Here is a 27,570-nt window from a genome sequence, read left to right as displayed (position 1 = left end):
GAGTGCTGGTCACCATCTCCCTCTGCCAGAATTACATTTTACCCAATTGGAGCTGGTTCAGCACAGTTGCTGAGCTGTCTTTATTTTTAATAGTTTAGAATTAGTTTCTTCCTTATCTTTGGGGTCCTGCCAAATGTCCTTGGGGCCCATAAATTCTGCATTCTTTGTGTCCACTATCAGCTGCACATCCTTCTCCCCAGGCTTTGTTAACCTCTCCCGAGGTCGGAGATCACCTCGAGCCCTAAACCTTAACAAGGTAACCCGAGCCACAAGTCATTTATCTTTTTAACACCCGAACGTCACTCAGGGATTCTCGTCAGCCGCTATTTCAGGCGTTAAATCCCCTTTCCTGTTGATTAGGGTTGGAAGCACGCAAAGATCAGAGATCCCCCAACGTCCTTTCTCGCGGAAATTTCCAGATATTCCGCGTTTTGCACCAATTGGGGCCAACAGAGACGCACGGGCCCGAACGCTCCCTCAGCGCTTCCCGCCAAAGCTGCGGGCGGGGCGGGGCCGGGGCCGGGGCGGGGCCGGGCGCGCGGGTTTGGCGCGCAGGGCGGCCCGCGCTTCCCGCCGCGGCCATGTCTCGGCAGAGCACCCTGCTCCGCTTCTTCTCCAAGGCGGCCCCGCCGGCCGCCACCGAGCCCCGCAGCGAGCCCCGCAGCGAGCCCCGCCGCGCCTCGGGGGAGCGGAACGGCCTCCAGGCCGCCGGCAGCCCCCCGGGCGGCGCGGGCCGAGCGGCGGCGCGGCGCGGCGAGAACGGCGAGAAGGGCGCGGGGGGCGGCGCGGCCGCCAAGGCCCCCAAGGCTGCCAGGTACCGGCGGGGACGCGGAAGGACAAGGCGGGAAGGGGAGGCGGGACGGAGCTGCAGGCGCCGGCGGTCTGAGCGGGACCCTTGGGGTGTCCGTGTGTCGCTGTCGCCCCGTGGCTCGGCGCGGTCCTCGCCATTCCCTGGATGCGGTGCTCGGCCGGGCCCGCGGGCTGGCCCGCAGCGGCCTGGGCTCCCGGCGGGACAGTGGGACACCTGCGGGGACGGGTTGTGCTGCTTGGAAGTAGTGCCACGCTCGTGTTTTAAATTTGCTTTCCGTGCTGTGTCACAGAGGGACACAGTGGGTCAGGCTGGAGGGGAGCACAGTGGGGCATCTGGCCCAACCTCCCCGCTCGAGTAGGGTTATCCCAGAGCACATGGCACAGGGCTGTGTTCAGTTTTGAGTACCTCCAGGGAGGGAGGCTCCACCTCTCTGGCCAATCAGTTCCAGGGCGCAGTCACACACGCAGTCAAGAAGTTCTTCCTTGTGGTCTGGTGGAACTTTGTGCCCTTTGTCTTTTGTCCTAATGCTTGGTATTGCCAAGGAAAGCCTGGCTCCATCTTCTTGGCAACGCCTTCTTTAGGTATTTATACATACTGATGAAATCCCCTCTCAGTCATCTCTCCTCAGGGCTGAACAGGCCCAGCTCCCTCATCCTTTCCTCTTAAGAGAGATGCTCCTTTCCCATAGTCATCGTTGTTGCCCTCTGCTGGACCCGCTCCAGGAGCTCCTTTTCTCTCTTGTGCTGAACACCACGATGGCAAGTGTCCCATCTGTCAGCACACTGAGTGTCACTGGTGGCTGGGCCACAGCCTGCAGGAGTGTCCCAGCCATCATCTGTGGAAGTGTGGCAGTGGCTGGGGTGAAATCTGTGGGAAGGAGGAGAGAGCAAATAAAAGCTGCACCAGGTGCTTTGCAGTGCAGGTAGAGTTTTTTTATTTATTCATTTTTTTGTAGCCTGAGGGTTTTTAAAGTCTTACTCTTTTCTTTAGGTGCCTGGTTGAAAATTAGTTTCTACAGGAAAAGGGCATGTAGTGACAGGGTGAGAGGGAATGGCTTCAGACTGAAAGAGAGTAGGTCTAATTAGATATTAGGAAGGAATTCCTCACTGTGAGGTTGGTGAGGCACTGGCACAGGTTGCCCAGAGAAGGATGTGGGTGCTCCACCCCTGGAAGTGTTCAAGGCCAGGCTGGATGGGGCTCTGAACAACCTGGTCTGGTGGGATGTGTCCCTGTGCATGGCAGGGGGCTGGGACCAGGTGCCCTTTAGGGTCCCTTTGAACCCAAACTGTTCTGTGATAAAGCTCTGTCTCTGTGGGAATCCAGCAAAACTTGGAGGAGCACCTAAAAAGAATTTAGGAGAAGAGTTGGTGGTGGTATGGAAGAACTGTGTAATGCAGGTTGGAGGGCAGAATGCTCAGCAGCAGTGTGCAGTGACATCTATGAAGAGAGCTGTTCCAGATGTTTGCGTTCCTTAAATGACACGTTTGTTGTCTCTGCAGTGTCTCCTGTGAATATTCTCCTGGGGACCTGGTGTGGGCCAAGATGGAAGGCTATCCCTGGTGGCCATGTCTGATATACAACCATCCCACTGAAAGGACAATAGTCAGAGGGAAAGGAAAATCCACTCGTGTCCACGTGCAGTTCTTTGATGACAGCCCTACGAGGGGCTGGATCAGTGTTAAATACCTGAAGCCATACAAAGGTAAGAGATAGAAACAAAACTGTTTGAAATGGAAATATGCCACTTGTTTTGGAATTACAGGCTTGGAATATAGGGTATATGATTCTCCATAGAGAAAGAACAGCAAAACCAAGAGTAGAATTGAGCATGTTTTGTGCTTTGTAAGTGACAGGTTTTTGAGGGTTACATGTATATTTGTATTTTTACAATTCTTGAAACATAAAACACTAAGCCCTTTTGTTTAATGGATTAGAACAACTAATTAAACAAACTTAAAGCTTGCTAATGTTTGGAGATATTTCCTTTACTTCAGTATAAAAATGATGTAAAGGTAAACACGGTATTTCCACTTTTAGCCCTGAAATCCCTAAAGTATTAGGAGTGTCAGACCAGTTTTTAAGCAGCTGTATTATGTCCAGAATTAAAAGTCCAGGCCCAGGATATGGGGTAAATAAAATTATTTCTGCTGTAGTGTTTCTTCTCAGCAGTGCAGCATTTCTGTAAATAAAATATATTACTTGAGAATTGAGTGTTGGTGAGGGCAGTGCTTGTAGTTACAGATCAGAGTTGGTGTTTGTGATACTGAAGAAATGACATGGCTAACTAGTGAAAATCAAATGTAAAAATGAGTTAACATTTTGCATAATAAATCTCACCATTTTAACAAACATAATCTGTTTTCCCCTATTTTTCATAATTTTACTGTTGCTGAAACTGAATCTTGTTAGTCAAAATCTTAGTCTGGCTGTAAACTGTCTTGTTAGTCAAATACTTCATATGTACTACAGTATTTCTGATGCCCTGTAGGATTTGCTTGTGTCACTGAAAAAAAAAAACCTGTCACTGAATTTAAATAGTTTCTCCCTTTATACAGTCAGAGTTCCATCTCGTGATCATGTAGCCACATTTTTGTCTCCTCTATACTTCAGTGTGCTGCACTTCAGCCATGGTTTTAAATTAAAATGGTAATGTTATTGCCATGAGTGTTAGCATAATTTATTGCAAGTAAATTGGTCCATGGTTATATGTGTCTTTCCCCAGAGTATTTGAAAACAATCAAAATATTTTGAGAGCTTGTAGTTGCACAAAGAAGCAACTACAGGTATGGGGAATTAATCAGTTTGCCAAAAGAAAATGGCCAAAATGAAGTTTAAGCACAGATACACAGATCTATCACAGGAAAAGTGTTGAATGCAGAACAGATTAAAAACATTCAAAATACCTGTTTGCTTTAAATTCAAACAAAAAGCATTTTTATATACAAAGGAAAAGTGTTAGAGTCTTTGGGTAAGAAAATGGGTAAGTTTCTTGGGTTGTGTTATTTTTTGTACCTGAGTAAGTGCAGACAACACAGGGCCAGACCTGTAACAGGTGGGCAGGAAGAAGTGGAGGTGCACAGCAGTTGGTTAAGTGAATATGCAGGTGTTGCACCCTTAAATTTGCAGCTCAATTGTATGAGAAGATTTTTCTTCTGACGTTGTTCAGTCACATTTAATATTAATGCAAAATATTTTTAGACTGCCTCATTGCATTTGGAAAGCCAAAAGGGGGATCTGGATTGTTAATGTGTTGCCTTTGCGCTGTCGAAGCAGCTACTTGTAACTCCCTGCTTTGCTACTGCAAACTGGGAGTTGATTGAGAGTCAGAGTTTTGTTTGAGTTGTTTCTGGGGTGTTTGGCCTCCTCCAGGTCCGCTGCCTTTGTGTGCCACTGGTTTAGAGCTGAAGCTGCAGTCAGTAGTGCTGGATGATGGGGTTACAAGAGTGGGGAAAAGGACCTGAAATCGGTCTGTAGAGTGGTTGGCTTTGGGTTTGTGTGTGTGCAGGTGGTGGCAGGAGGGGCTGTGCAGGAGGAGGAGGAGGGAATGCAGCAGTTATTAATAGCAGGCTTTGTTCACTGCCCTGCAGCGGCAGCCTGGGTGCCCAGCGTGATTGGCCATCAGCTAATCTGGCTAATGGGCTGGGCTGGGTGCCTGGCTGCACTCAGAGCACCACTTTGGAGGCCAGCAGAGCTTTCAGGTCTGTGCCATAGGTGGCCTGTGCCTAGAAAGTGAAGATAACTCTGGCTGAACCTACCTGTCACTGCTAAAACAGCCCTGTGGTCTGTCAGTCTGTCTGCTGCTCTGCCAGTGTTAAATTCAGTGCTAACTACAGTGAGAGTGAGTCAGAGCTCAGCCCAGGAGTGCTCACGTGTGCTAATGAGTTACAGAAATAGAAGCAATTCTTCAAGTGTTCATGGAGGTAGGCATTTCATTTGTGAATGGGTGTACTTTCCCCGGGGGTAGTTCATCAGGATGAAGGAGTGATAGATTGCTGTATTTAAGATGTGGTGAGAATGAGTGGTAGCAGCTAAAAAACAGGAGTTTAGTTATCTGAATATGAATGCTAGTTGTCTGAATGCATTTAAAAGTGAACTATGATCACTAGACTAACAAATGTTAAGTCTAGCATTTAGCATTTGTTCTTAACAAATCTGTGTTTTTTACAGGTTCATCAGACAAGGAGACGATGAAGGGAGGTATGTTTTACAGCACAAAGCCTGAAATTAAAAGAGCCATGGTGCTGGCAGATGATGCCATGAGCAAAGATAAAACCCAGAGGCTTGAACTGGCAGTATGCAATGAGCCTTCAGACACAGAGGAGGAAGAGGAAGAAATGGAGGTAAAATGTTTCTTAATTGCTGTCACTTGCAGAAATATTGCTAGAACTTAGAAGCTGTGACTTGGAGCTGAGCATGGAATATCCTGCAGTTCTCTGGTACAGTAATCACAGCTTATCTCCTCGTTAATCTTGCACACATATGTATCCATTTGTCTTTTTTGTACTGCTTCTGTGTTGTCAGGTCATATGCTGGTCTCTCATCTTTTCTAGTTGGAAAGACAAGTCTCTTTGGTGTTCTGTATGGTAAGGACTGACCTCAGAATCTACTCAACTTCTCTGACTGTCTTCACTCATCACTCCCTGGTGACCTACTTTTTCACCCAGAAATGCTTTTTTCTGATGCATCATTTTATCTTCTCTATCTGCTATTCATAGTCCCAAGTTGCCCTAAGTTTGATCTGGAGTTTTAGTGTGTCTTAATATATGAATTTATACCTTTTTGACTGTTCATCTAAGGCATTAAATTGCAATTTTGGAGCCCACCCTCATCTTGTGGAGTAGCACTAAAATACCAGTTCTTGCACTGTTAACAGCAGTCTTGGTGAGTAACTAAAAAGTGATGTTTTTCTGTATTGTATTCATGTTGTGTTGATTCAGCTATTATTTCAGAAGCACCATATGCCTTGGAATAGATTTTTTTGGAGAGGAATGGTATGAGGACACTGTCAGTGGGATGGTGGCTTCCCTTAGCTCATATATTCAGTCTCCAGTGTGACAGTGGCCCTGAGGGACAGGTGCCACTCCAGGCATTGTGTTATGTGCAGTGGCACTTTGTACTCACTACAGTCCCTCCACTGCTGGTTTTCCATTAAAGTTTGAAGCTGAAAAGGCAAATTATGGAGTTGCTTCCCTTTCTCCTACATGTGCCATATTCTTTTTTGTGTAGTTTAAATGCTTTGTTCATCAGCATCTCATATGCACAGTAATGAATGAGTCTTTAAAGAATAGAAATAAGAGTGATTATGCTACTGGCCAGTAGAAGTTACTTGTCCAGAAAAAACCTGGGTTCTGTTAAGATACTTGGAATTGGCTGTGGCTCTGCTATCTCTTGCTTGAAGCATCATAGGTACTGTGTTATTGCACATTTTTGCACTTCTTTATGCAGCAGTATCTTTGTAGCCAGAATTATCTACAGACAAAATAATTTATTTTTCCAGGAGATGAGTGAAAATGCATCAGGCAACAGTGAAGACTGTAATAGTGAGGAGGATGTGAAAAGCAATAAGCGAGTGATGAGCAGGGAAAGAGCTGTGAAAGCAAAGAGAAGGAGAGTGTTGGATTCTGACAGTGACCACGATGGCTCTGATGTGGAGTTCAAGCCTGATGGGAAAGAAGCAGCCAGCAGTGAGGAAGCCAGTAGTGGGGTGGATGAAAATGAGTCTTCTGACACAGAGACAGAAGCAGAGAGTGTTGCAGAAAGCCCCGTAAAAGTCCCTTCGAAACGAAAGAGAAGAGAGGTGAAAAAGCCTGCTAAAAGGAGTAGCCTGGGAAATGACTGTTCTGAAACACCCAAAAGAGCAGCAGCAGTCTCTTCAGAAGCCAAGTCTAAGCTGACATCCTTTGCAGCACCTGAAAGTTTTGAATCTCAAGCAAATGCTTGCAGTGGAGGCACTGGTGGCTTCTCGGTGTGGGAGCACGAAAAGCTGGACTGGCTGCAGGAAGGGAAGAGGAGGGATGCGCACAGGAGGCGTCAGGGTGACCCTGACTACGACCCCTGCACTCTGTACGTGCCCGAGGATTACCTCAACAAGTGCACGCCGGGCGTGCGGAGGTGGTGGCAGCTCAAAAGCCAGAACTTCGACGCCGTGATTTGCTACAAGGTGGGGAAGTTCTACGAGCTGTATCACATGGACGCAGTCACCGGCGTCAATGAGCTGGGCCTGATCTTCATGAAGGGCACCTGGGCCCACTCGGGCTTTCCAGAGACGGCGTTCGGCCGCTTCTCCGACGTCCTGGTGCAGAAGGGCTACAAGGTGGCGCGCGTGGAGCAGACGGAAACGCCCGAAATGATGGAAGCGCGCTGCAGGTCCGCGGGCCACTCCAGCAGGTTTGACAAGGTGGTGCGGCGAGAGATCTGCAGGATCATCACCAAGGGAACGCAGACCTACAGCGTCATGGACTGCGACCCCTCTGAGAACAACAGCAAGTTCCTGCTGAGCGTGAAGGAGAAGGAGGACGCGGCCGGGACGCGCCTCTACGGCGTCTGCTTCGTCGACACCTCCATGGGGAAGTTCCACGTCGGCCAGTTCCCGGACGACCGCCACTGCTCCAGGTTCAGGACTTTGGTAGCTCACTACACCCCTGTGCAGGTGCTGTTTGAGAAGGGGAACCTGTCTGTGGACACACAGAAGATTCTGAAGGGCTCTCTGGTTTCTTGCATTCAGGAAGGGCTGACCTCAGGTTCCCAGTTCTGGAATGCGTCTAAAACACTAAAAGTCCTTCTTGAGGAAGGATATTTCAAGAGAAGCAGAATTCTGAAAATGGATGTTCTCTGCCCTCTGTAATCAAATCTCTGACTTCAGAGAGTGACTCCCTGGGATTAACTCCTGGTGAAAACAGTGAGTTAGCTTTGTCAGCTCTTGGGGGATGTGTCTTCTATCTCAAAAAATGTCTGATTGATCAGGAGCTGTTATCACAGGCAAACTTCGAGGAATATGTCCCTGTGGATATTGCTATTACAAAAACCATGAGTTCAAGTAGTTTGTTTGGCAGAACTGGCCAGCGGATGGTGCTGGATGGAGTCACCCTGATGAACTTGGAAGTCCTGCAGAATGGAACCAATGGAAGCACAGAAGGTACTTTGTTGGAAAGGATTGATTCTTGCTGTACACCATTCGGGAAGCGACTCCTGAAGCAGTGGCTCTGCGCTCCACTTTGTAATCCTAAATCGATCAATGATCGTTTGGATGCTGTCGAGGACCTCCTGGCAGTGCCAGATAAAATGTCTGAAGTCACTGAGTACCTCAAGAAACTGCCTGACCTTGAAAGACTGCTCAGCAAAATTCACAGCATTGGGTCACCACTCAAAAGTCAGAACCATCCTGACAGCAGGGCCATCTTCTATGAAGAACTCAAATACAGCAAGAAAAAAATTGCTGACTTTCTGTCTACCCTGGAGGGATTCAAAATAATGAATGAAATTGTCGAATTCATGGAGGAGTTTGCCAGTGACTTCAAATCCAGAGTCCTGAGGCAGCTGGTCACCCGCAAAGCCAAAAATCCCGATGGCCGCTTCCCAGACCTGAGTGCAGAGCTCACCAGGTGGGACACTGCCTTTGATCACAACCAGGCTCGGAAGACAGGAGTGATTACCCCCAAGCTGGGCTTCGACCCCGATTATGATGGAGCACTGGAGGATATCCGAGCTCTCGAGGAGGACCTTCGGAAGTACCTGGATAAGCAGCGCAAGCTGCTTGGGTCCAAATCCGTGCAGTACTGGGGGACGGGCAAGAACCGGTACCAGATGGAGATCCCAGAAAGTGTCATCTCCCGTAACCTGCCCGAGGAGTACGAGCTGAGGTCCAGCAGGAAGGGCTACAAGCGCTACTGGACCAAGGAGATCGAGAAGATGCTGGCTGCCATGGTGAACGCCGAGGAGCGCCGTGACGCCGCCCTCAAGGACTGCATGAGGCGCCTCTTCTACAACTTCGACAAGAACAGCAAGGACTGGCAGACAGCTGTGGAGTGCATTGCTGTGCTGGGTAAGAGCTTTGCCTCCTTCTGACACTGTAAAACTACCCCTGTGCTGGTGAAGTCTGATCTGGGGAAGCTCATTGCCAGCTCTTGACTTGTGTTTGAAAGCTCTTGATTGTGGTAAGGGCTTTGATAATTAACAGTGATTCCCTGTTTCTGTCCTGTTGCTAAATAGCAGGAGAGTTGCTGGGCCTTGTGATGTTTGCAAGCTATTTCTTCATTCCGTTGCATGGTTGTAGATGTGCAGCCAAGTGTTTCTCCCAGTTCAGTGTAGCCTGGTGGGCCTCACTGCTTCCAGAGCCTTGTGTGTGGATTAGTAGCTTCTTATTAAATGGAGCTATAAAAATCTAACCTGCTGGTAAGCTTTTTTTCTATCTGAGCAGGATGCTTTCTGGCCATCCTTTAAAAATAAAAATGTTGTTGAGCCTTGAAGAAGGTAGTCTACCAAGAAGGCTTCCCCAAATCCTCCTTAAATTTGTGAGATAGAAGAATCTCTTGTATTCCCTTCTCAGGACTGGCATACTTCTGTCCTGTGGATTTTCTGCTAGGATGAGGCACTCTGGGATGTCTTTGTTCCAGGGGAAAAATGAAAGCAGTCTCTGAATGCCACTAGAGCAGAAAAGGGAGGGCAGGCAGGCAGGGAGTGTTGGCTGGGAATGGATTTGCTGGGAGAGCTGGGAAGCAGTCACATCAGCCACACCACAGCTCAGGGCAAGTGCTGAATTGGTTCCCAGCAGAGAGGAATTCGGTGTCCAGGCTCAGCTGTAATGTGTGTACATAAAGCCTCTAAAATCATGAAGAGTCTCATTGTGTGGGTGATCAGCTTTTAGAACCTCAGGGCTCAGCTAACTGAGGGGTCTTGTGCTGCTGCTTCCTGCTGGACACACAGAGTTTTAATATTTATACAGTTTTCCTCTGGCAGCTTTCAAGCAGAATTGGGATTCTTCACAAAGTAATTCACTGTCACAGAAGCTGATTTCCTCCTTGTTCTAAATGAAAAACCAGTGCAATACATTATTGTTTTATACATGAACTTTTGAAATGAAATGATGTGGATTTTAAAGACTTTTGAACTAAAATAACTATAGGGGAGCATTTTTATCATGACATCTATAGAAATCTGGAAGGAATGAGGAAAGACACTGTAAATATTCCCACCTTTTACTTGTTCTGGAGTCCTTCGTGGGTGTTTCCCTTATGAGGAAAATGGAATAAAATAGAAAAGTGTTTCTACAAAATTGCTGTTCAATGAGTAAATGAATTCCAGTGCATGAAGAAATTTGAAAGTGTAACTGACTGGAATTTCTCTTCATTTTCTAGATGTCTTGATGTCCCTTGCTCACTACAGTCAAGGTGGTGATGGACCTCTGTGCCGACCTGTAATCCTGCTGCCTACGGATAATGCTCCTCCCTTCCTGGAACTCAGAAATTCCCGCCATCCATGCATCACAAAAACTTTCTTTGGAGATGATTTTATTCCCAATGACATCGTGATAGGCATCAAGGATGAAGGCAGCAGCAGTGAGGCCTCCTGTGTTCTGGTAACTGGCCCCAACATGGGTGGCAAATCTACGCTCATGAGACAGGTGATTGTCATGTGTCCCAGGGTACCTGTGGGGTTTGGGTGAGGGAATTACAGGGCCTGGCTGTCATGGGTGTCACAGGAGGTCCCAGATGTGGCCTTCAGGGTGTGCAGCAATTGCACAGGCTGGTAGAAAGTGCTCATGTTCAGAGATATTGTCTGCTTTAGTAGGGAGGGGTAAGTTTTAGTTGTCCTAGGAGAGTTGGTTGGGAAGAGGCAATAAGAGTACCGTTTATCTTTTTCAAGTGACTTACCCAGGACTTGGCATCAGCTGGCAAAAGATGCTTCTGCAGGTTGAACAAGCTGAAACTAGAGATCAGCAGGGAGGTCGCTTTATAAACACTGCTTGCTGTGATAATTTGTGTTTTGAAGGCGTTCAGAGTAGTTCAGTCCTGCCAGAGATGCTGCTGCTGCAGCCTGGAGCTGTTAAAGCAGCGGGAAGCTTTTTGTACTCCAGTCCCTGTTTTAGGGGAAACACAGCTTCGTGCCCTCGCTCTGTGTGTGGAACTGAAGCTGCAAGCACCATTGCAAATGTGACTGTCCCTGTTTGCTGTGCAGGCTGGTCTCCTGGTGGTCATGGCCCAGCTGGGGTGCTACGTGCCCGCGGAATCCTGCAGGCTCACGCCCATCGACCGCGTGTTCACGCGGCTCGGCGCCTCCGACAGGATCATGGCCGGTGAGTGCCTCACACACAGCTAGCTGCACAGGGGGCACCAACTTTCTGCTCCTGCTTCCAGTGGCAAGCTGGAAAGGGAACAACAGTATCTTGCAGGGAGAGCTGTGCATTCTTTTCTTTTGTTGTTCAGAGTGGAGACAGGATTGTACTTAGGCTTTGTTTTTTCATGTGTGCGTCCGTTCGATTTTTGACAGATGCAGGGGATCACTTCCTAATGAATTTTAGTATTAAAAGCCTAACTCCCAGCTGGATGCAAGTCTGAGGAGTATCTTTTTTTAGAATTGATTATACTCTACTCTCACTGATACCTTTTTGTAAGTGTTCTGAAATAGAACAGTGATGTTGGGGCAGCTGTTGCACAGGAGTTCTTTGTACCTTCCTGCAAGGACTGCAGAAGTCCCTTGTTTCAATCAGAATACCTTATGTTTGAAATCTGATTTCTTCTGATGAGCAAGAGAGGCAGATGTCCTTCTTGGAAGTAGTAGTTGACAGTTCTTGGAGTATTTTGTTCCTTTAGTGGAGAGGAAGATACAAGTGGAGGATGACGTGACAAGTGGAATGATAAAGTCTGCCAGTGGTGATGGGCAAAGTGCCACTGGGCTAGAAAAATAAAATGATTGTTGTACTAAGAGTAGTATCACTGCTCATTAAGGAGGGCACAGGTTTTCTGTGATCTCTCTGCTGAAAAATGTGGGTCAGTGAATATGAAAGAGTTAAGCCCACTGAACTTGTTGCACAGAAGGAATTTGGAAATGAATCATTCCAAGTTCTTAATTAAAAAAAATATTGACACTTCCCCAAATGAAGGCTCTTCTACTCAGCTAGAGAATGTTATTAAGGCTTTCTTTGCCCAGCTTGTCTCCATTTTGTTTAATTTCAGTACAAGAAGAAATCAAAAGTGTGAACGAATACTTAAATGCTTATGGTAGAGATGAGAAGGGCCCTTCCTTCATGAGAGATGGTCTAGCATCTAGCATTTTCAATTTTTTTTCAGTTAACTGAGGACTTTACTTCTGATTTGACATTTCAATTGTGAGGGTAAGCACTGCAAAGAATGAGCTGTGAAATCTGTTCTTGATGCATTTGTTTGCACACTGTGTTAGACAGGAAAGCACTGAAAAGTTGTTCCACGGCAGTCACTTTGTAATGGATGTCAGCAGGACTTTTATGAAGTTAATTTTTTCAGTAATAAAATTTTAGGGCTTTATTTTCTGAAGAGAATAAATGGTTATTCTTAAATATTGTTGAAACCATTAAATCCTGGCAATTTCTTTAAATTAATGCAGAAAATCAGATTGGTGGACACTGCTTTAATAATTAATGTTAGAAAACTTTCGTTAGAGCAAAGCAGTGCTCATGCAGCATGAGCACAGGAAATAAATGTTTGCCTTTAATGGTATAAATTGCTGCTACTTGTAATTATTTGTAATGATCTCCACAAAGAACAAGTAAATCCCGACTTTGTAAGTGTGGGTTTATCACGTGGAAGGGTGTGAATAATTGTGTACTTCTGCTCATAATCTGCTAAAACCAATTTCAGGTGTAAATTTCAGGCTTTGTATTATCTGGGTTGCTGAAACTCCCATGAGATGCTTGAGCCTTAGCAGCAGAATATTGCTTTTGTCATACTTCATTCAAGGAGAGAACATACAAATAAAGCCTTTATTATCCAAATAGTTCCCTCCTGACATCACAATCAAACCAGTAATTCCAGTCTCTTAGTCTTTGATTTTCTGCTTGCTTTTTTTTTTTTTTTTTTTTTTTCTGGAAAGCCACACACACCTTCAGCCTGTCCTCTGCATTCAGAGCAAGAAAGGGACAAAAATTCTTCCCATTGTAGCCTTTGTGCCCCTCTTTTTGTCCAGCTGTTACTTTTGACTGGTGCTATTAAAAGTAAGCAGGTGTGTTGGCCTGAAAACTTAATTAATTGTGCTTGTGCTTATTCCTGTACTCTAAAGGAACTGAGACCTGTGTTTTCTGGCAAAAGGGAAACTGCTGTTTTCATTCTGGAAAAACAGTGTCATGTTTTTGTTCATCTTCAGTTAGCTACTGAGTTTCGCTTTAGCTTAACCGAGATTCTAGCGCAGATTAAATGAGGTTTTAGTTGTGGTTCTCAGATCTTTGACTTACTTTGTGGCGCTTTTTTTTGTCATTTCCTTTAAAGGTGAAAGTACCTTCTTTGTTGAATTGAGTGAGACTTCCAGCATTCTGCAGCATGCAACAGAGCATTCCCTTGTTCTCGTGGATGAACTGGGTAATTAGACCATTTTGTAATAGATGGAAGCTAAATCTGTGAGATGAAAGACTGGCTGCAAGGTTTTTGGGCTGTCTGAATGGCAGCCAAGTACACAGGGCCAGTTTCACCATAATGATGGTGGTGTTAACTGGTGTGTCAGCCTCTCTAACATGAACACATCTTGGGTGCCCTGGGAACTCATCACCACCTCCCACTCCTGTCATTATTACCCTATTTCCAGCTGTGGTTTCCTGCTTTTGCTTTGCATAATTACTTGCAGCAAACCTCAGGGGAGCAGAAACATCTTTTTTCTGCAGTGCAGAAGAGGGTGATTGTTATGGGGCCAACACCCAGGTCACCTTCCCCTGCTGCTGGTGGCTCTCAGCCCTCACTGCTGTTAGTTTGTCTTGCACACAGCAGGGAGGGGAAGAAACAAACAGTACAAATGCCTTGCTGCATTGTCTGTAGGGTGTCTGTCTAGCAGCACGTGAGCTGTGGATTGACTTTTCTGTGCCCCTCGTGCTGCCACAGCTGTCCTGTTGTGTCCCCAGGCAGAGGCACGGCCACGTTTGACGGCACAGCCATAGCGAGCGCGGTGGTGGAGGAGCTGGCGCAGAGGATCCGGTGCCGGACGCTGTTCTCCACTCACTACCACTCCCTGGTGGAGGACCATTCCCACAGCAGGGCCGTGCGCCTGGGACACATGGTATGGCTGGGAGGATGGGCTTCTCCCTGCTGGGACTTCTCCTGCTTTTCTGTGCTCTTCTGCCCTGAGAAACGGCTGGTTTGGGAACAGGACATGGTGTCCCATGCCTTTCTTAGGCTGCAGGTCAATTTTGCAAACTCTAACTTGTGACTTGCTCTTCCTAGGCATGCATGGTTGAAAATGAGAGTGAGGATCCAAGCCAGGAAACCATTACGTTCCTGTACAAGTTCATTGAAGGAGCCTGCCCAAAGAGCTATGGCTTCAACGCTGCAAGACTTGCAGATATTCCAGAGGAAGTCATTCAGAAGGGGCACAGAAAAGCCAAAGAGTTTGAAAAAGCAACCGTCTCACTGAGAATATTTAGGTAAGGCCTAGGGTTTCTGTATCAAAGTTGCAAATGGCTTATAGGAACACATTTTAATATTTGGGCAGTGGCTTTTGCTCAGTCACAGCACGAGGGGCAGTTAGAACTACTTTTGTGAACATCAGATGTTCACAGGGAGGGAGGGAGGTACTATGGGAGGGCAGAGATGATGAGCAGTATTTTAAGCCTTGGTCACTGTGCCAGTCTGAATTTGCACACAGAGGTGCTTGGGGGGGGTGTGCTGGCAGCCTTTACACCAGGCTCAACATCCATGTCTCCTAAAGCTATTGCAGGAATGGCAATCTCAAGCTCTGGCCCTCAGTGTCCCTGTCAGTAAAGGTGGTTGTTTCCCCCAGGTACCTGTGCCAGGTGGTGGATGGAGCAACCTGTGACACAAACGCGGTTCAGAAACTCACGGCGATGATCAACCGGCTTTAGGAACTCGCACGGCTTTCTCAAGAAGGTGGGAGCAGACAACATTATGATCTAATAAACTTTATTTTTTAAAAATGACCATTTTTCCATTGTCTTTCCTAGGAAATTAAACCCTTTAATTCATACCTACCCTCTACATAATGGTTATTGAGTACTCCACAATATATTAAGTCTAGATGTTATGGTACATGCATACACTTTCAGGCTGTTGATTACCCACTGTCACCAATACACATAAATGGAAAAAAGCTATGAAACTGTATAGGGCTGTATATATACTTGTCTCAGCTTCATTAGAGCAGGAAATTGCTGTGATTTCCAGCAGGTTATGTAAGTAATGTCCAGACTGTTCAAAAAAAACTATGAACAGAGTAAAAGTACAAGACTGTTTTGAGGAGACTTTCTACTGTGTACTTTAAAACATAGTAAAATTTCTTTCACAAAACTTAGTTACATGGGTACTTTGTTTTATAGTGCATTATAGTCTAGGAAGTCTCATTAAAACACTCGCTTTTCTTTATTTTGTTAGGGTGGTTTGAGTACAGACTATTGCTGGGGCAGGGGAGGAGATTATTCTAACTTCAGAGGACACCAGAAAAATTGCTGGATATAATTTAAGATTAGTGTTTTCTCTTTCATAGAAAGAACGTACATACTGGGACATGAGTACAGTTACAGCAAGTCTAGGTGTGCTAACAAAACAGGACACATTCAAGTACAATAAGATTTTTTGCTTGAAATTAGAAACAAACTACATGAGATTAAAGCATTAAAATCATATTTCTCAATCTGAATAAATGTTAAAAAATCAAAAGAAATGCAGAAGTGCTAGCTCACATTTTTACCATGTTACAAAAGCGATTGGTACCCATGTCCATAAAGGCAGCAACAAAGAATGCTGCTTGTCTACAGAAGTACTACTGCAAATTGGACTGCGTTTCAATGCTACTTGTAAAAACACCAGCTCTCAGAAGTTGGTATCTGTACAAAATTGCAGCTTATTTTTCTTCACTTCTGTCCCTTCAAAGTCTTTGTTTACACAGTAATGCTAAAACGCCCAGTTCTGTTATCCTGAGTCAACATATTGCCACTTTCTTTTTTGGTAGGTTGAGCTCCATAGTGTCAACACCTCACACATCCGCTTTAATACAGTCTCTTTCTGCAGAAATGGGCAAGTGTAACTTCCTCCAAAAAAAAAGTTTTAATAGTTATGATATTAGAATGGCAGGACTTTCTTCTGAAAAGGAACTCAGTTGTGCTGCAATGTATTAGATTCTATAGGTGGAGCAGAGTCATATAGTGTATCTGTATCGTGTGTAGGCTCTCCGGCGAGCGTACAGGGATTGGACAGTGTTCCAGCACCACAGTCACAGAAAAACCTACAACACAGAGAGACAGCTCTTAGTGGCCATGCCCTCCTGCTCTGGGAGCAGCCCCACACCCTGCCTGGGAACGTACCTATCATGTCTAATGAATTCTACGTCGTGTCCTTGATGGCACTTCTTGATGCAGTTCACACAGATGGCATTACGGTCTGTGGTGTTGCAGGTGTGACATCTGCAGGGAAAAGCAGGACGTTAGGCAGGAACCAGAACCTGAGCAGCTCTCAGGGAAAGGGCTCCAGGAGGCTGGAGGGCCAGAAATGCACTGAAGGAAAGAGGGCGCACAGGACTGTGAAGTTTGAGAATTTTACACAAACTTGGATTTCACATACACTTTTTGTTACTTTTATCACAGTCGTGCTGTGCAATGCCCTGGGCTCAGGTTCACAGAAACAATCTGTTTTCCTCAAGCCCAAAGTCAATTCCAGAAAATGGGAACTTATTAAATCCTCTTCTGTTGCAGCTGAGGAAGAGCACACATTTGTGTGTTCACCCACACGCAGCAACTGTTCTAGGGGCCTTGCAGGAAGAGAAAGGCTTTCCAGTACAAACCCCCTTTCTGTAGGTGAGGGGAAGGAACCTGTTACCTGTAGAAGTCATGCATCGGGTAGCTGGTGTAGCTTGAGATCTTATATAAACACTGGCCTCTACTGACAGCTTTCTCTATGGCATCTTGATTGTTCATTATTTTGTTATCTGTTGGGGGGAAAAACCAGGACTAATCACATCTGGATCAATGACACTTTTTTCCTTGATGCATTTAACCCAAGGGCCCATTAGGAACAATTAGTTCTATACCTGCATTTCAGCTCTGGCATTTAAGAATAGAAAATCCTCAATGCCCACATGCCCAGAGTGCCATGCACTCCTGAAGAAAGTAACACTGTTCCTCTTTGCACATGTGGCACGAAATACTTGACAGCCTCCTTTTGAACTTGGCTGTTAATAAATGCTTAGAGACACACAAGCCTTCCTAGCAGGTGTAAGCTCCTTTCTGCTGAGGAGCCTCTCATTTACCATAAGGCCTTTTACACATCCCTTAGAAAGAGGAAAAGGATGGCTCTTTCCCCAGGAAAGTTTAGGAATAAAGTACTTTCCAACACAATGGAAGTGGAAATTAGGTCTGACCAGTTCCAGTACTTCTAAGATGTGTCCAAGGCACAGCAAATTTGATAATCCCCTCTGTTACTGATCTACCTGATCTTCTTTCTACTCCCAAAGTGCACCTCAAAAAGTTTTGCCCACTCCCAGCAGCATCAGAGCACTGAGTGATGTCATTGGGAAGCCCAGGTGCTGGGAAGCAGGCAGCCAGAGCCTGTGTTTTAAGAGGCACAAATATTTCACAGGAAAGGGTTCAACAGCTTTATGTACAGCAAAGTACATAAAACTCCTGCAAACTGAACCTTTTTCTTCTTGAATAACCTCCTCAAGCTGTCTGGCATTAAAACCATCATTCCCATCTCGTCGAAGAGGATCCTGTCTCATGCACACTTCCCCACTATACAAGGGAATTTTATGTATGTGAACTGTTCATATTTTCTGAAAAAAGATGTTTGGGATTGAAAATGTTCATGCTTTTAGATCCTAAAAGCCAAGTGAGGCATGTTTCTTTACTGGACACTTGCTTTTGGATATGCGAGAAAAATACTTTCTATTGTACTAAATCAGTAGTATTGGAGTCTGAGATGGGCCGAAGATCAGGAACTGGTTCAAGAAGTGACTTTGAGACAGAAGAGCTGATCACAGTTTTAATATAACAGTAAAACCTTCATTTACCTTTGAACCCATCTGTCTAAAAATCTTAACACAGCTTAATGTGGCTCATAACCTTCAGCTGAAACTTAGTCACAACTCTGCTTCAGGTGGTACCAGCTGTGAGCCACAAAGGGTACCATAAAGCCACAAGCCAGCAGCACCAAACAAGTGACCAAACGCAAGCCAGGAGGACTCGGGCTCACCTTTCATCGTGACATTGACACCAGATGCTAGAAATAAACCTCCAAAGCGGTTGTTGAAAATCTGATTGCCTTCTAATGTTGCAGTCGCATGATTTGTTATTTCAATACCTTGAGTGGGTCAGGGGAACAAAGGAGAGAGAAGAGAGTGGCAAAGTTAAATTCCTGGTGGTTGTGCATTTGTACTTCTCTCGTCATCTACAGCTTGGTTGTTTATTTTTTTAAGCCATCACAAACTCAAGGGGAAAAAAGGAAAATTACATAGCTACAAAACTGCACTGTAACTTGTTATAAAACTGTTCAAATGCTGCTGTTGAATCCTTTCAAAGAGCTACAGCTGGCATGCATGGTCTCTGGGAGGAACAACACACTACTAGTTTATCTGATAATAAAATGGTACTATGATCATGTTTATTTTCAAAGGGGATATGATTTTTGGGTGCTTAGAGCTGTCATCTTCATGTACATTTGAAAGTTCTTGTGCACATACCTTACCCTTTTTAAAATATCTTTTTAAAAAAGTTCTCAAGATGGGCACCTAAAATTCATTTCTTTAATTCTCAGCTTTTATCAGTAACCCGTGTCTTCCAAGTCATTTGTCCAGGACTGCTCTTGACAGCAACCTATCCTTCCCCCCCACCACACTGAAACAACACCTTTAGAGGCTCTTCTCAGAAAACTTGCTTCTTCTGAAAGAAAGATGGGAGAAAACTCAAGAATGCAATTTTAGTTGAAATGGAATGGAATGCAAGACGCATGAAACTGTGATGATTAAACAGTAAAATTGCAAAAAATCACTGTTAAACATTCTTCATCACTTTTGGAGAAAGAAACGCTCATCTTTACAATTTTTCAACTTTGAGGAGTGAGAAAGTTGAACTTGAGATGCAATTCAAATCTCTTTAAAATGTGTATTTGCTCAGTTTCCTAGGTTTTAAAGCAGTGATAAGATATTCATACCAGCATCCAGCACATCAACTATGAATATATCCTAGACAACGTTACCAATTGCTTCTAAAATAAAATAATGAAAAGTATTTCACAAAAAAATGACAAGACAGAATATGTGCCATTTCCCAACATGCTGTAAATATACCTTGACTACAATTCTCAAATGAATTTTCAAATGACTTTTAGAATACACTGAAGAATATCCCAGTCTCTTTTAAAACATCTAAATACCATGGGGTAAAGAAACTGAGTAAGCTTTGTGAATAGCTCACTCCAAGCTTCCAAATTTGATTTAAACAGCACAAACCTGCAGCAAAACCATCGAATATTCGGTTTTTCCTTAGCACAGGGTGGCTATTGGTGCTGATAAGAACACCAGCTTGAGCATTCCTGAAGATATCATTCTCTTCCAGAAGACCTATGACAGACCAACAGATGTTACATTTGAGCTTGGGAGCATTTCCTGACCTGTAACCTTTATGTGAAATATTTTCAAAGGATCTTATGTGTCACAATCCTGTTAATAACTCCTTTCATTTGGAGAATATGCACCAGTAGCACTGACATCAGTGATACCAGTTTAAAATAGTTCTCAGTGTATAATTTTGGAAGTGTATTTTTTCAGTACGCAGCATGGAATTTGCGATCATAGGCACCACTGCAGAAAACTAAATCTTTCTGCCTTCCAAATTTTTCTTTAATTTTTCTAACACCTCTCTCTTGTTGTCTTTTAAAATGAACAGGCTGCCAAAAGGCAATCACTTTTTTGTTATAGGACAGGATTACTTTAAAATGCTGGGTTAAAATTAAAGCTCACTTAGAGCAAGTGATTATCTACAGAATATCAGAAGTTGGTATCAGGACACACAACAGTCAGGGGATTTCAGACAGGGACCACTTCTGAATTTACAAGTACAAAAAAGATTCCTTAAAGATCTGTGGATTTTTTCCCCTGAATCTTGGACACTCTGGCAGAACCTAAACTGCTCAGGTGCATGATTTTGGCTACGTGACTTGAATCCAACACTGTGTTTCAGTCAAATGGCAAAGCTTAGAAAAGCAAATGGCATAAAAGGACTGTCCTTAAGCAGCAATCTAACAGTTATCTTGGATGAGATTAATTACCTCTCTGCCTCCCACAGATTTCAGTATTACTAATGTAATTAAGGCTAAAAAGCATTAGGGTATGTTCGCTATAACTATTTTATCACTCCAGAAGACAAGAGCTGTGTTTCTAAAGAGCACTTTAAAAAGAACACTGCTTAAACTGAAATTTAACTCTTATCCAGAACATTCAGTGAAAAACAGTAAGGGAAAAAGTTACCTCTTCCCCCATTAAATATACAGATGCCTCCATCTCTTCCATCATGGATTTTATTTCTCCTTAGTGTAGGATTACTGTCTGTTTTAATCCATACACCAGCCATTGCATTATCAAAAATTTCATTGTCTTCTATAAATCCAAGCCCTAAAATTGAAGGAAGGGTAGAAAAAAAATAAAATCAAAATGTCTAATAAATGAGAAGATAATATAACACCACAGACCACAAACAATTCTGGATAAACATGAGAAACAAACCTACCAGAATTATAGACAAGAATACCACCATTCTGACCACCCCAGATCTTGTTGCGTCTGATTTTGGGGTTGCTTCCAGTTCTAAAGCAAAGAAGTAATTTAAAAGTCATTAAAATAAGTCATTTATAGTCATTTACTATACCCCAAGGCCAAACATCTCAAATACTTCTAAAGAAGTGCCCCATGGATCTCACTGCTTAACAATCTTAGTAAAATACAATTCTTTCCAAACATGCAAACATAATTTATCTTTACAGACTTCAAGGGCCACACATTCCAGTCAATACCCAGGCTGTATTTTTGGTAACTTTCTTGTAGGTTAAAGCAGAGGGTATTCAGACATACTGGATTTCAAAAAAGTTATTTTTATAAACAAAATGACAAGAACAGCTAAAAAGACACAATAGAGCACATAACAAGCTACGTCGGTTTTGGCAGAAAATCAGAATAAATGTTACCTTATCTGAACCCCTGAGTACATGTGATTATAGATGTCATTGTCTTCTAACACGCCATGTCCATTGTCATAAAAATAAACTCCAACCTAACACATCAAGAATTATATTATTAGTTCCAAATTAATGAGGCATAAAACCACAGGACTTCCTTTTCTGTGGCCCCCTTGTAACCACAGAGCAAAACTCACTTGTTTCCCACTGTGTATTCTGTTTCTCCTCAAGACTGGAGTGCTCCCTGTTGTCACCCAGACTCCAGCCAATGTATTGCTGTAAACTTCGTTCTCCTCAATCACACCTTGTCCTTTTTCATGCTAAATACAAGATGGTTTAAGAGTTAAGAAAACCTGCTAAACACCAATACTATTTTTTCTGCTTTACCCATTCCTCCCACCCGGCTTCTTTACTGCAGCAAAGTAATTCCTTTCCATTTGAGTAAGCTTTTTCACCATTTTTTTAAATAACAGCATATCATGATTTTGAATATTTGCCATGAAACAAAGAACACCCTGCATGTAAGTCATTCTGTTTCAAGGCTCTGCAGTGCTATTTGTAAATGTCTGCTGGCTGCTGGTAGGAGAGATGCCTCCCCAGTGCTGTGCACTCACATGAAGGCTCTGGCTTGTGGTTCTTAAATCTACACCCAGCTCTGTCCCCAAGATGGACAAAAAGCTGGCATGGCTCTGAAGGTCACCACACGTCTGGGCTCAGAGGTCAAACAACAGTTTTCTCAGTCAGGGCAAGAAGCTGTTCTGGTTAAATTTACTCAATGAAGAGAGGAAGCTGCACACTTGCAGCGTTAGCTAGACCTTAGGTAACCTTTGGCAGAAAGACAGACACATATTTCTGAAAATCTGATATTGCTTAAGGGAACCTGACAGCTCTTTCAGTTCAGTTAGCAGAGCCCTTGCACACATTGGGAATTGGGCTTTATTTCCCACTTTTGCAATACAACAATTCCAATTTCTATCATCCTGAAGGCAGTAAAAAAAAAATCTTCTCTGAGGTTAGTGGTAAACACATTATACTCCAAAAGAGCTGAACAGACTTTTTTTTAAATTATGACATACTCCTATAAAAGCTAAATCATTTCAAAAAGCTTTCAACCATGCAACGATAAAATTCTGTAATCTATCCCATTTTAAATATTTTACTCTGTAATAAGAAAAATTTAGTGGCATTTATAAAAACCTTAGTCTTTTAAATAGCAGCACCAGCTTCAGTTGCTTACCATGAACCTGGTTTCTAACATAAGGAGCTCAAGCATTCTAAGCACAAAGATTTCACATAGGGTACTTTCCCCCTTTACATTTCTAAAACAGAACACAAGTCTGTGCCTGTCCTAGGCTGCACTTACTACATAAATTCCTCCATGTTGACCATCATGAATCTTATTGTGTCGAACGATGGGACAGCTGTTTGTTCGGATCTGTATTCCTGCTAATGCATTACCTGCCAATAAAAGTGGAATTTAATACAACTTACACATCGTTTTTCTCAGAAATCAATATGCAGCAAGCAAATCAGCTTACCATAAATGTCATTTCCTTCAATAAGGCCTCTTCCATCACCAAAGATATAAACACCACCTTGATTCCCATTAAAAATTGCATTCCCCCTAAGAAAAAAAATCAACATTATGACGTTATTCTTATACATTGTACAATACTATATATGTATGTAGTGGCCAGGACTGTACCCCATTCAGATTTAAAATAAAGAATTTATTTTCTGTTGCTTTGAGAAAGACCTACCTCTAAGTGCATACACAAATAAAATGTAGCTCAACTGAACACACAGAGAAATTTCATTTCTACAGATACAGGAATATTTACAGCTCCCCATACTTAAATTAGCGTGCACTTATCCCATCCCTATCAAATCTCTCCTTCTTCTACATACTGAAATAATAATGAGGAAAACAATACCTTATTGTTGGGTCACTGTTTGAGGTAATCCAAACACCTGCAAAATTGTTTGCATAGATTTTGTTCTCTATGAATTGTCCTCTTCCTTTTTCATGCACATAGATTCCTCCAGTCTGGCCGTGATGGATTTCACACCGCACCACTGTTGGGTTGGCATATGCTTTCACTTCAAAGCCTGCTATCCTGTTTCTATGGATGTTGCAGCTTTCAAAATAACCCTTAAGACACAAAACATGCAGTTTCCTGTAAAAGTCCTTTTTTAAATGAAGGTTATTCCCTTCCCTTTAAATTCAATCCTCATTTAAAAGGAACAGTACCAAAACTGACAACATGTAAGTACTTATATAGCTAATCAAAACAACTATTGACACTATATAATTTCATTTTTCCAAAAATAAAATACCGTTTCAAAGACACTATGTTTGCACTGCTATTTATGACTACTCATGGAATACCAAGAAAAAATGGCAACTCTAGATATAGCACATTGAATAGGACCCAGTATCAGGTTTCCTCAGCAGCTACAAGGATCAGACTCCTTTCAAAGGCCATAAAGCCCACAGGCCCAACACAAAAAGGACAGTGCTATGGAGAAACTACCTGCTTGTTTTCAGGCCAGGAACTATAGACATTTGGCAAAAATATGGTTTCTTTAGGAAGAAGTGTGCTGAATTTCTTTGAAACAACTGGTCAAAATAAATAATAAGAATGCAGGAATTCAGTAATTTTTCCAGAGTTGGATCAGTCTCAGTGGCCAAGTGGTAAATTTTTTTCCTTTTTCTCTTTTTTTAAATGGTGTACACAGAGACACTCTAACAGTAGCAGCAGACTTACAACATAACTGTATTTAAACAAGAGCATTATAAACAGTATTGCTGTGGGCAGGGATAAAAAAGGTCATTGCACAAAGCCATGCCAGGCATGTTCCTTCTGTGCCAACCACAGAGCAGCACCATGAACTGGCCCACCTGAGAATTCATCTGGCAAAATAATTGTTTCCTGCCTGATGATTTCTCCACTTCTACTTCCAGGGCCTTGCTAAGTAACTGTGTCAGCCCTTCCACAGCATTTTCCTGACATGGTCCTGGAACATTTTAATATTCAAATTCAACCTATTCTTAAGGTGAACTTCAATGGTATTTCATGCCCATTTTGCCCAAGCAGAAGAATAGAAACTAAACTGAAAGACAGGAAGAAGCATTTCTTATTGGAGATGGTAGACAACCACCAAGTGATGTGCTGTAATTTGTGGATAGCTTAGATGCAAGCTCCTGAAAGCTCTAACCCAAGCCTTTCTCCAGCAGCACCATTTTTCCTGTAGCCACCTAAGTTAGTTATTTAGACCTGCTCAGCATGAGACTTGTTATACTTGTGCACTAAAAAAAAAAACCCGAACAACAAACAAACCCCAAAACCAAACCAATAAAAAAACCCAAAACCAAAACAAACAACCCTCCCCAAGTTCCTGCTACTGCTCAGAGTAACTGGATTCCATGCTCACATGATCTACTCCCAGGAATGCCTCAGGCCTGGAGTTGCTACTACCTATCACGTGGAAATTACTCAATCTACTGCCAGCCTAGGCAGTCAGCACCCTGTTTCACTGTGCTGTGAATTGCTGTGGGACTCCATCAAACACTGACTACAAAAAATCAGAAATACATCCAGCTTAACGAGGAAATCAAGGTAGTATGCTCTTCTCCCTGCTCTGAGGATTGCAGTCAGGAAAGGCAGTGCATGGATTAAAGATTCTCCAAAGAAGTGCTAGCCATGTGCACAGCTTGGCTCCTCAGACTCCTCTGGGTAACAAATGAAGTCAAATGGAAGACATTTACATTCTGTAGATATTCAGAACAGAGGATGTTTTTTTCAAGAACTTTAAAGAAATCCAATCCTAAGTGGGTCAAGATGGTTTCAGAGTTCTCAAGGAAGCGACACACTAACAGACAGGGGAATCCAAACATCTCCTCAGAAATATGCCTTCATGCCAACAGGCAGGCTTTTGACTTCTTATCCTGAAAGGAATCACTTTTTTTTTCCTCTAAATTTTCCCTTAAAATGAAGCTCTCAGAGAAACTTATCTAAAATGACAATTTGGTATATAAAGGCAAGCCTGATTCTCCTGATGGAATACACAATTTCAATTAAAATATTGCTAAACATGGTCTGACATATTTTTAATTACTTCACACATTATTCTCCCTCTGAGTGCCAAATGTTTTTGACTACAGCACCATGATGAAAGAAGAGGGGTATTTCAGGTGTGCTTAATTACAGTCATTTTGGATTCCAGGTAGAAGCTGCAAACAAACAGAGCCTTTCTCATGTGGCCTGCAGGATCTCCACAAGCACCACTATTTAACTTGGAAAACTTAACTTCTGATTCAGAAGAAAGTAGGAATTTGCTGTAAGACTCTGTGAAGGAAATGGTCCTTCAAAGGGTGGGAAAAAACCAAAATAAATCTGTATTTCAGATTCCTCTATAACCTGACTCGTGGGTTAGAAAGTCAAGGCTTTCTGCTGAGCAAGATCCTGTAACATTCAATGTCCATGAAGAGAAACTGCATTAAAGAGCCCAGCCCACCTTAATCAGAGCCAGCTTAAGCTGAAGGGCTGGCTTTGAGTTGATGCAGTTAAACCCAGTGGGTTTCTGCATCTGTTGAGACCAAGTCTGACCATCACCTGTGTGCATCACTGTTAAACTCCAGTCAGCTAGACCAACAGAGCTGCTGTTTGTCAGAAACACATTCTGAGCAACCACCTCATCCCAGACTTCCTATTTCCTGTGCCTCTGTTTCCCAGGACATTCTCTGTTGATACCAACAACTTTTTTTGGCCCAAATTCACCCCCTAGAAAGGGCTAATACTGACTTGAGTCTTTAAGATGCCCCCAGCAATCCCTGGTATCTTTTCAGCCACACCCATTCAAAAGGCATTACTGTGCCTTTGAACTCCAGCCTCTCAAAGAGGTCTGGTGATGAACTTGTGGCTTCAGTTTTTCTTTGGAACATTAGGGACTATTTTTTAAAATGGAAATTGTGTTTCCAAGTATGGAGTTCCATGACCTGTTATCCACAGGGTCCAGCAACACTTGTAACACAAAGCTTACTGCCAGCTCCAGCTACAACCAGGTACCACCATCAGACACAGCTGCTCCTCTCAGCACACTCTAGCTGCCCAACCCTTATGCTCTGTCCAGTTGTTGGGCAGCTCAAGCCCAGATCCTTTGGGAGATTCTGCCAGGCAGCTACTGAGATCAGGAAGTCTGCACAGAGGGACTGAAAGCCTTATATTGCCTCCACTTCCTTCTAAGAATGGTTTTCAAGTGTGCTGGGTGTTTGACTTGGGCTTTGTGAGGGTTTCTGGTTATACTTCAGCAGCTAATGGAAGAAGAACCTGGAGGAGACAGCACCAGACAGTGCCAGGATTGCTAAGGAAAGGAGGCCCCAATGATTAATAAGAAGGAAGGGAGGATGCATGTGGAAAAAGTATTACAATCTTACAAAAAAACTACAAAGTAGCTTTCTGCTTGAAAATCCTAAATATTAACAAGCAGCTCTGTACATCAAATTTATTTACAATCCCAGGCAGAGCATTAGCTGTGGACACAAAATGAAAGGCTACACTGACAGCATGTGTGGGCAAGAACACTGCTGCAGCCTGGTAAGCTCTGAGCAGGCGAAGGAATCAGAAACAAACACCACAGCAATGATCATGCTGATATTCCCACCTGGCACACACTGCACAGAAAAGATGTGATCACAAAGATGGGATCCTGCACAGCTGAAAAAATTCAGAAGACTTTTTACATCAAGACTAATTCAGTGATTGAACTTGGATGCTTTTTTCTTTCTGCATGTTGTCCAGTCTAACAAACATGGCTCTGAAATGCTTTAGAGTTAAAACTTTTAACGGATGAGATTTTGTTGCTGCTTTTCTTCTCAGAAGACCTCTGCCCCCTTTATTTCTAAAAGGACTTTTTCTTCTTTCTCTGTCTTGAAGATTACAACATTACAGAAACACAGAGGCATTTAGTATTACTGTTGAACAACACAGGTATTACAAGAAAAGAGATATAATTGTGTAAGATTTAACATTTCCTAAATATTTATTGACTCAGGTATTCCCAATAGGGTAGGGGAAAGAAAAAAAAAAAAAGACAACAGGAAACCAATATAGAAAAAGAATAACTGCCTATGCTTATAAAATTTGCCTTCCAAACCCTGGAAGGGTCCTTATTTGAGAGTTAGTGCATTTTATGAAAATTCAAATGCAACATAAAGAAAATCACATCCAAGATGCAAAACAAACCCTTGATTTTTATGCACAGCAAAAGGCAGTTAAGTTTTTAATGTAGGCTCTATAGAATCTGGCATATGCTTAATTTTTTTTTTGGACTTTATATACACATTTCTTTAAAGTGATCTGATTTGTAGTATTTAGAAGACAGAGAAGTAAACTAGGCATGATCACCCAA

At 43.3% G+C, this 27,570-nt stretch overlaps 2 protein-coding genes across 3 annotated transcripts in view; one reads left to right on the top strand and one right to left on the bottom strand.

Moving 5' to 3' along the window:
- The first annotated feature begins 662 nt into the window (after nt 1-662).
- Nucleotides 663-14,921, top strand: MSH6 (mutS homolog 6). The gene is given in 11 exon segments (XM_036381361.2): nt 663-814; nt 2,311-2,513; nt 4,979-5,151; nt 6,309-7,608; nt 7,611-8,852; nt 10,165-10,430; nt 10,985-11,102; nt 13,267-13,356; nt 13,890-14,044; nt 14,209-14,408; nt 14,765-14,921. Coding segments are annotated over 10 exon segments (3,786 nt in total). The 5' UTR covers nt 663-814; nt 2,311-2,353; the 3' UTR covers nt 14,847-14,921.
- FBXO11 (F-box protein 11) overlaps nt 14,888-27,570 on the bottom strand; it is a 70,799-nt gene continuing 58,116 nt past the window's right edge. For both annotated transcript variants that reach the window (XM_036381362.2, XM_036381363.2), the window contains exons 12-23: nt 23,094-23,311; nt 22,698-22,783; nt 22,523-22,617; nt 21,357-21,479; nt 21,169-21,254; nt 20,715-20,791; nt 20,456-20,599; nt 19,439-19,549; nt 18,184-18,291; nt 16,813-16,921; nt 16,302-16,400; nt 14,888-16,222 (exon numbers count right to left, since the gene is read on the bottom strand). In XM_036381362.2, the coding sequence (XP_036237255.1) occupies nt 16,093-16,222; nt 16,302-16,400; nt 16,813-16,921; nt 18,184-18,291; nt 19,439-19,549; nt 20,456-20,599; nt 20,715-20,791; nt 21,169-21,254; nt 21,357-21,479; nt 22,523-22,617; nt 22,698-22,783; nt 23,094-23,311 (1,386 nt within the window). In that variant the 3' untranslated portion in view covers nt 14,888-16,092. The remainder of the gene's footprint in view (nt 16,223-16,301; nt 16,401-16,812; nt 16,922-18,183; nt 18,292-19,438; nt 19,550-20,455; nt 20,600-20,714; nt 20,792-21,168; nt 21,255-21,356; nt 21,480-22,522; nt 22,618-22,697; nt 22,784-23,093; nt 23,312-27,570) is intronic.

This window comes from Molothrus ater, chromosome 3 (assembly GCF_012460135.2).
Source record: "Molothrus ater isolate BHLD 08-10-18 breed brown headed cowbird chromosome 3, BPBGC_Mater_1.1, whole genome shotgun sequence".
NCBI classification, from domain to species: Eukaryota; Metazoa; Chordata; class Aves; order Passeriformes; family Icteridae; genus Molothrus; species Molothrus ater.
Note: the sequence above shows the minus strand (reverse complement) of the source record. Positions and strands in the feature narration are given on the sequence as shown.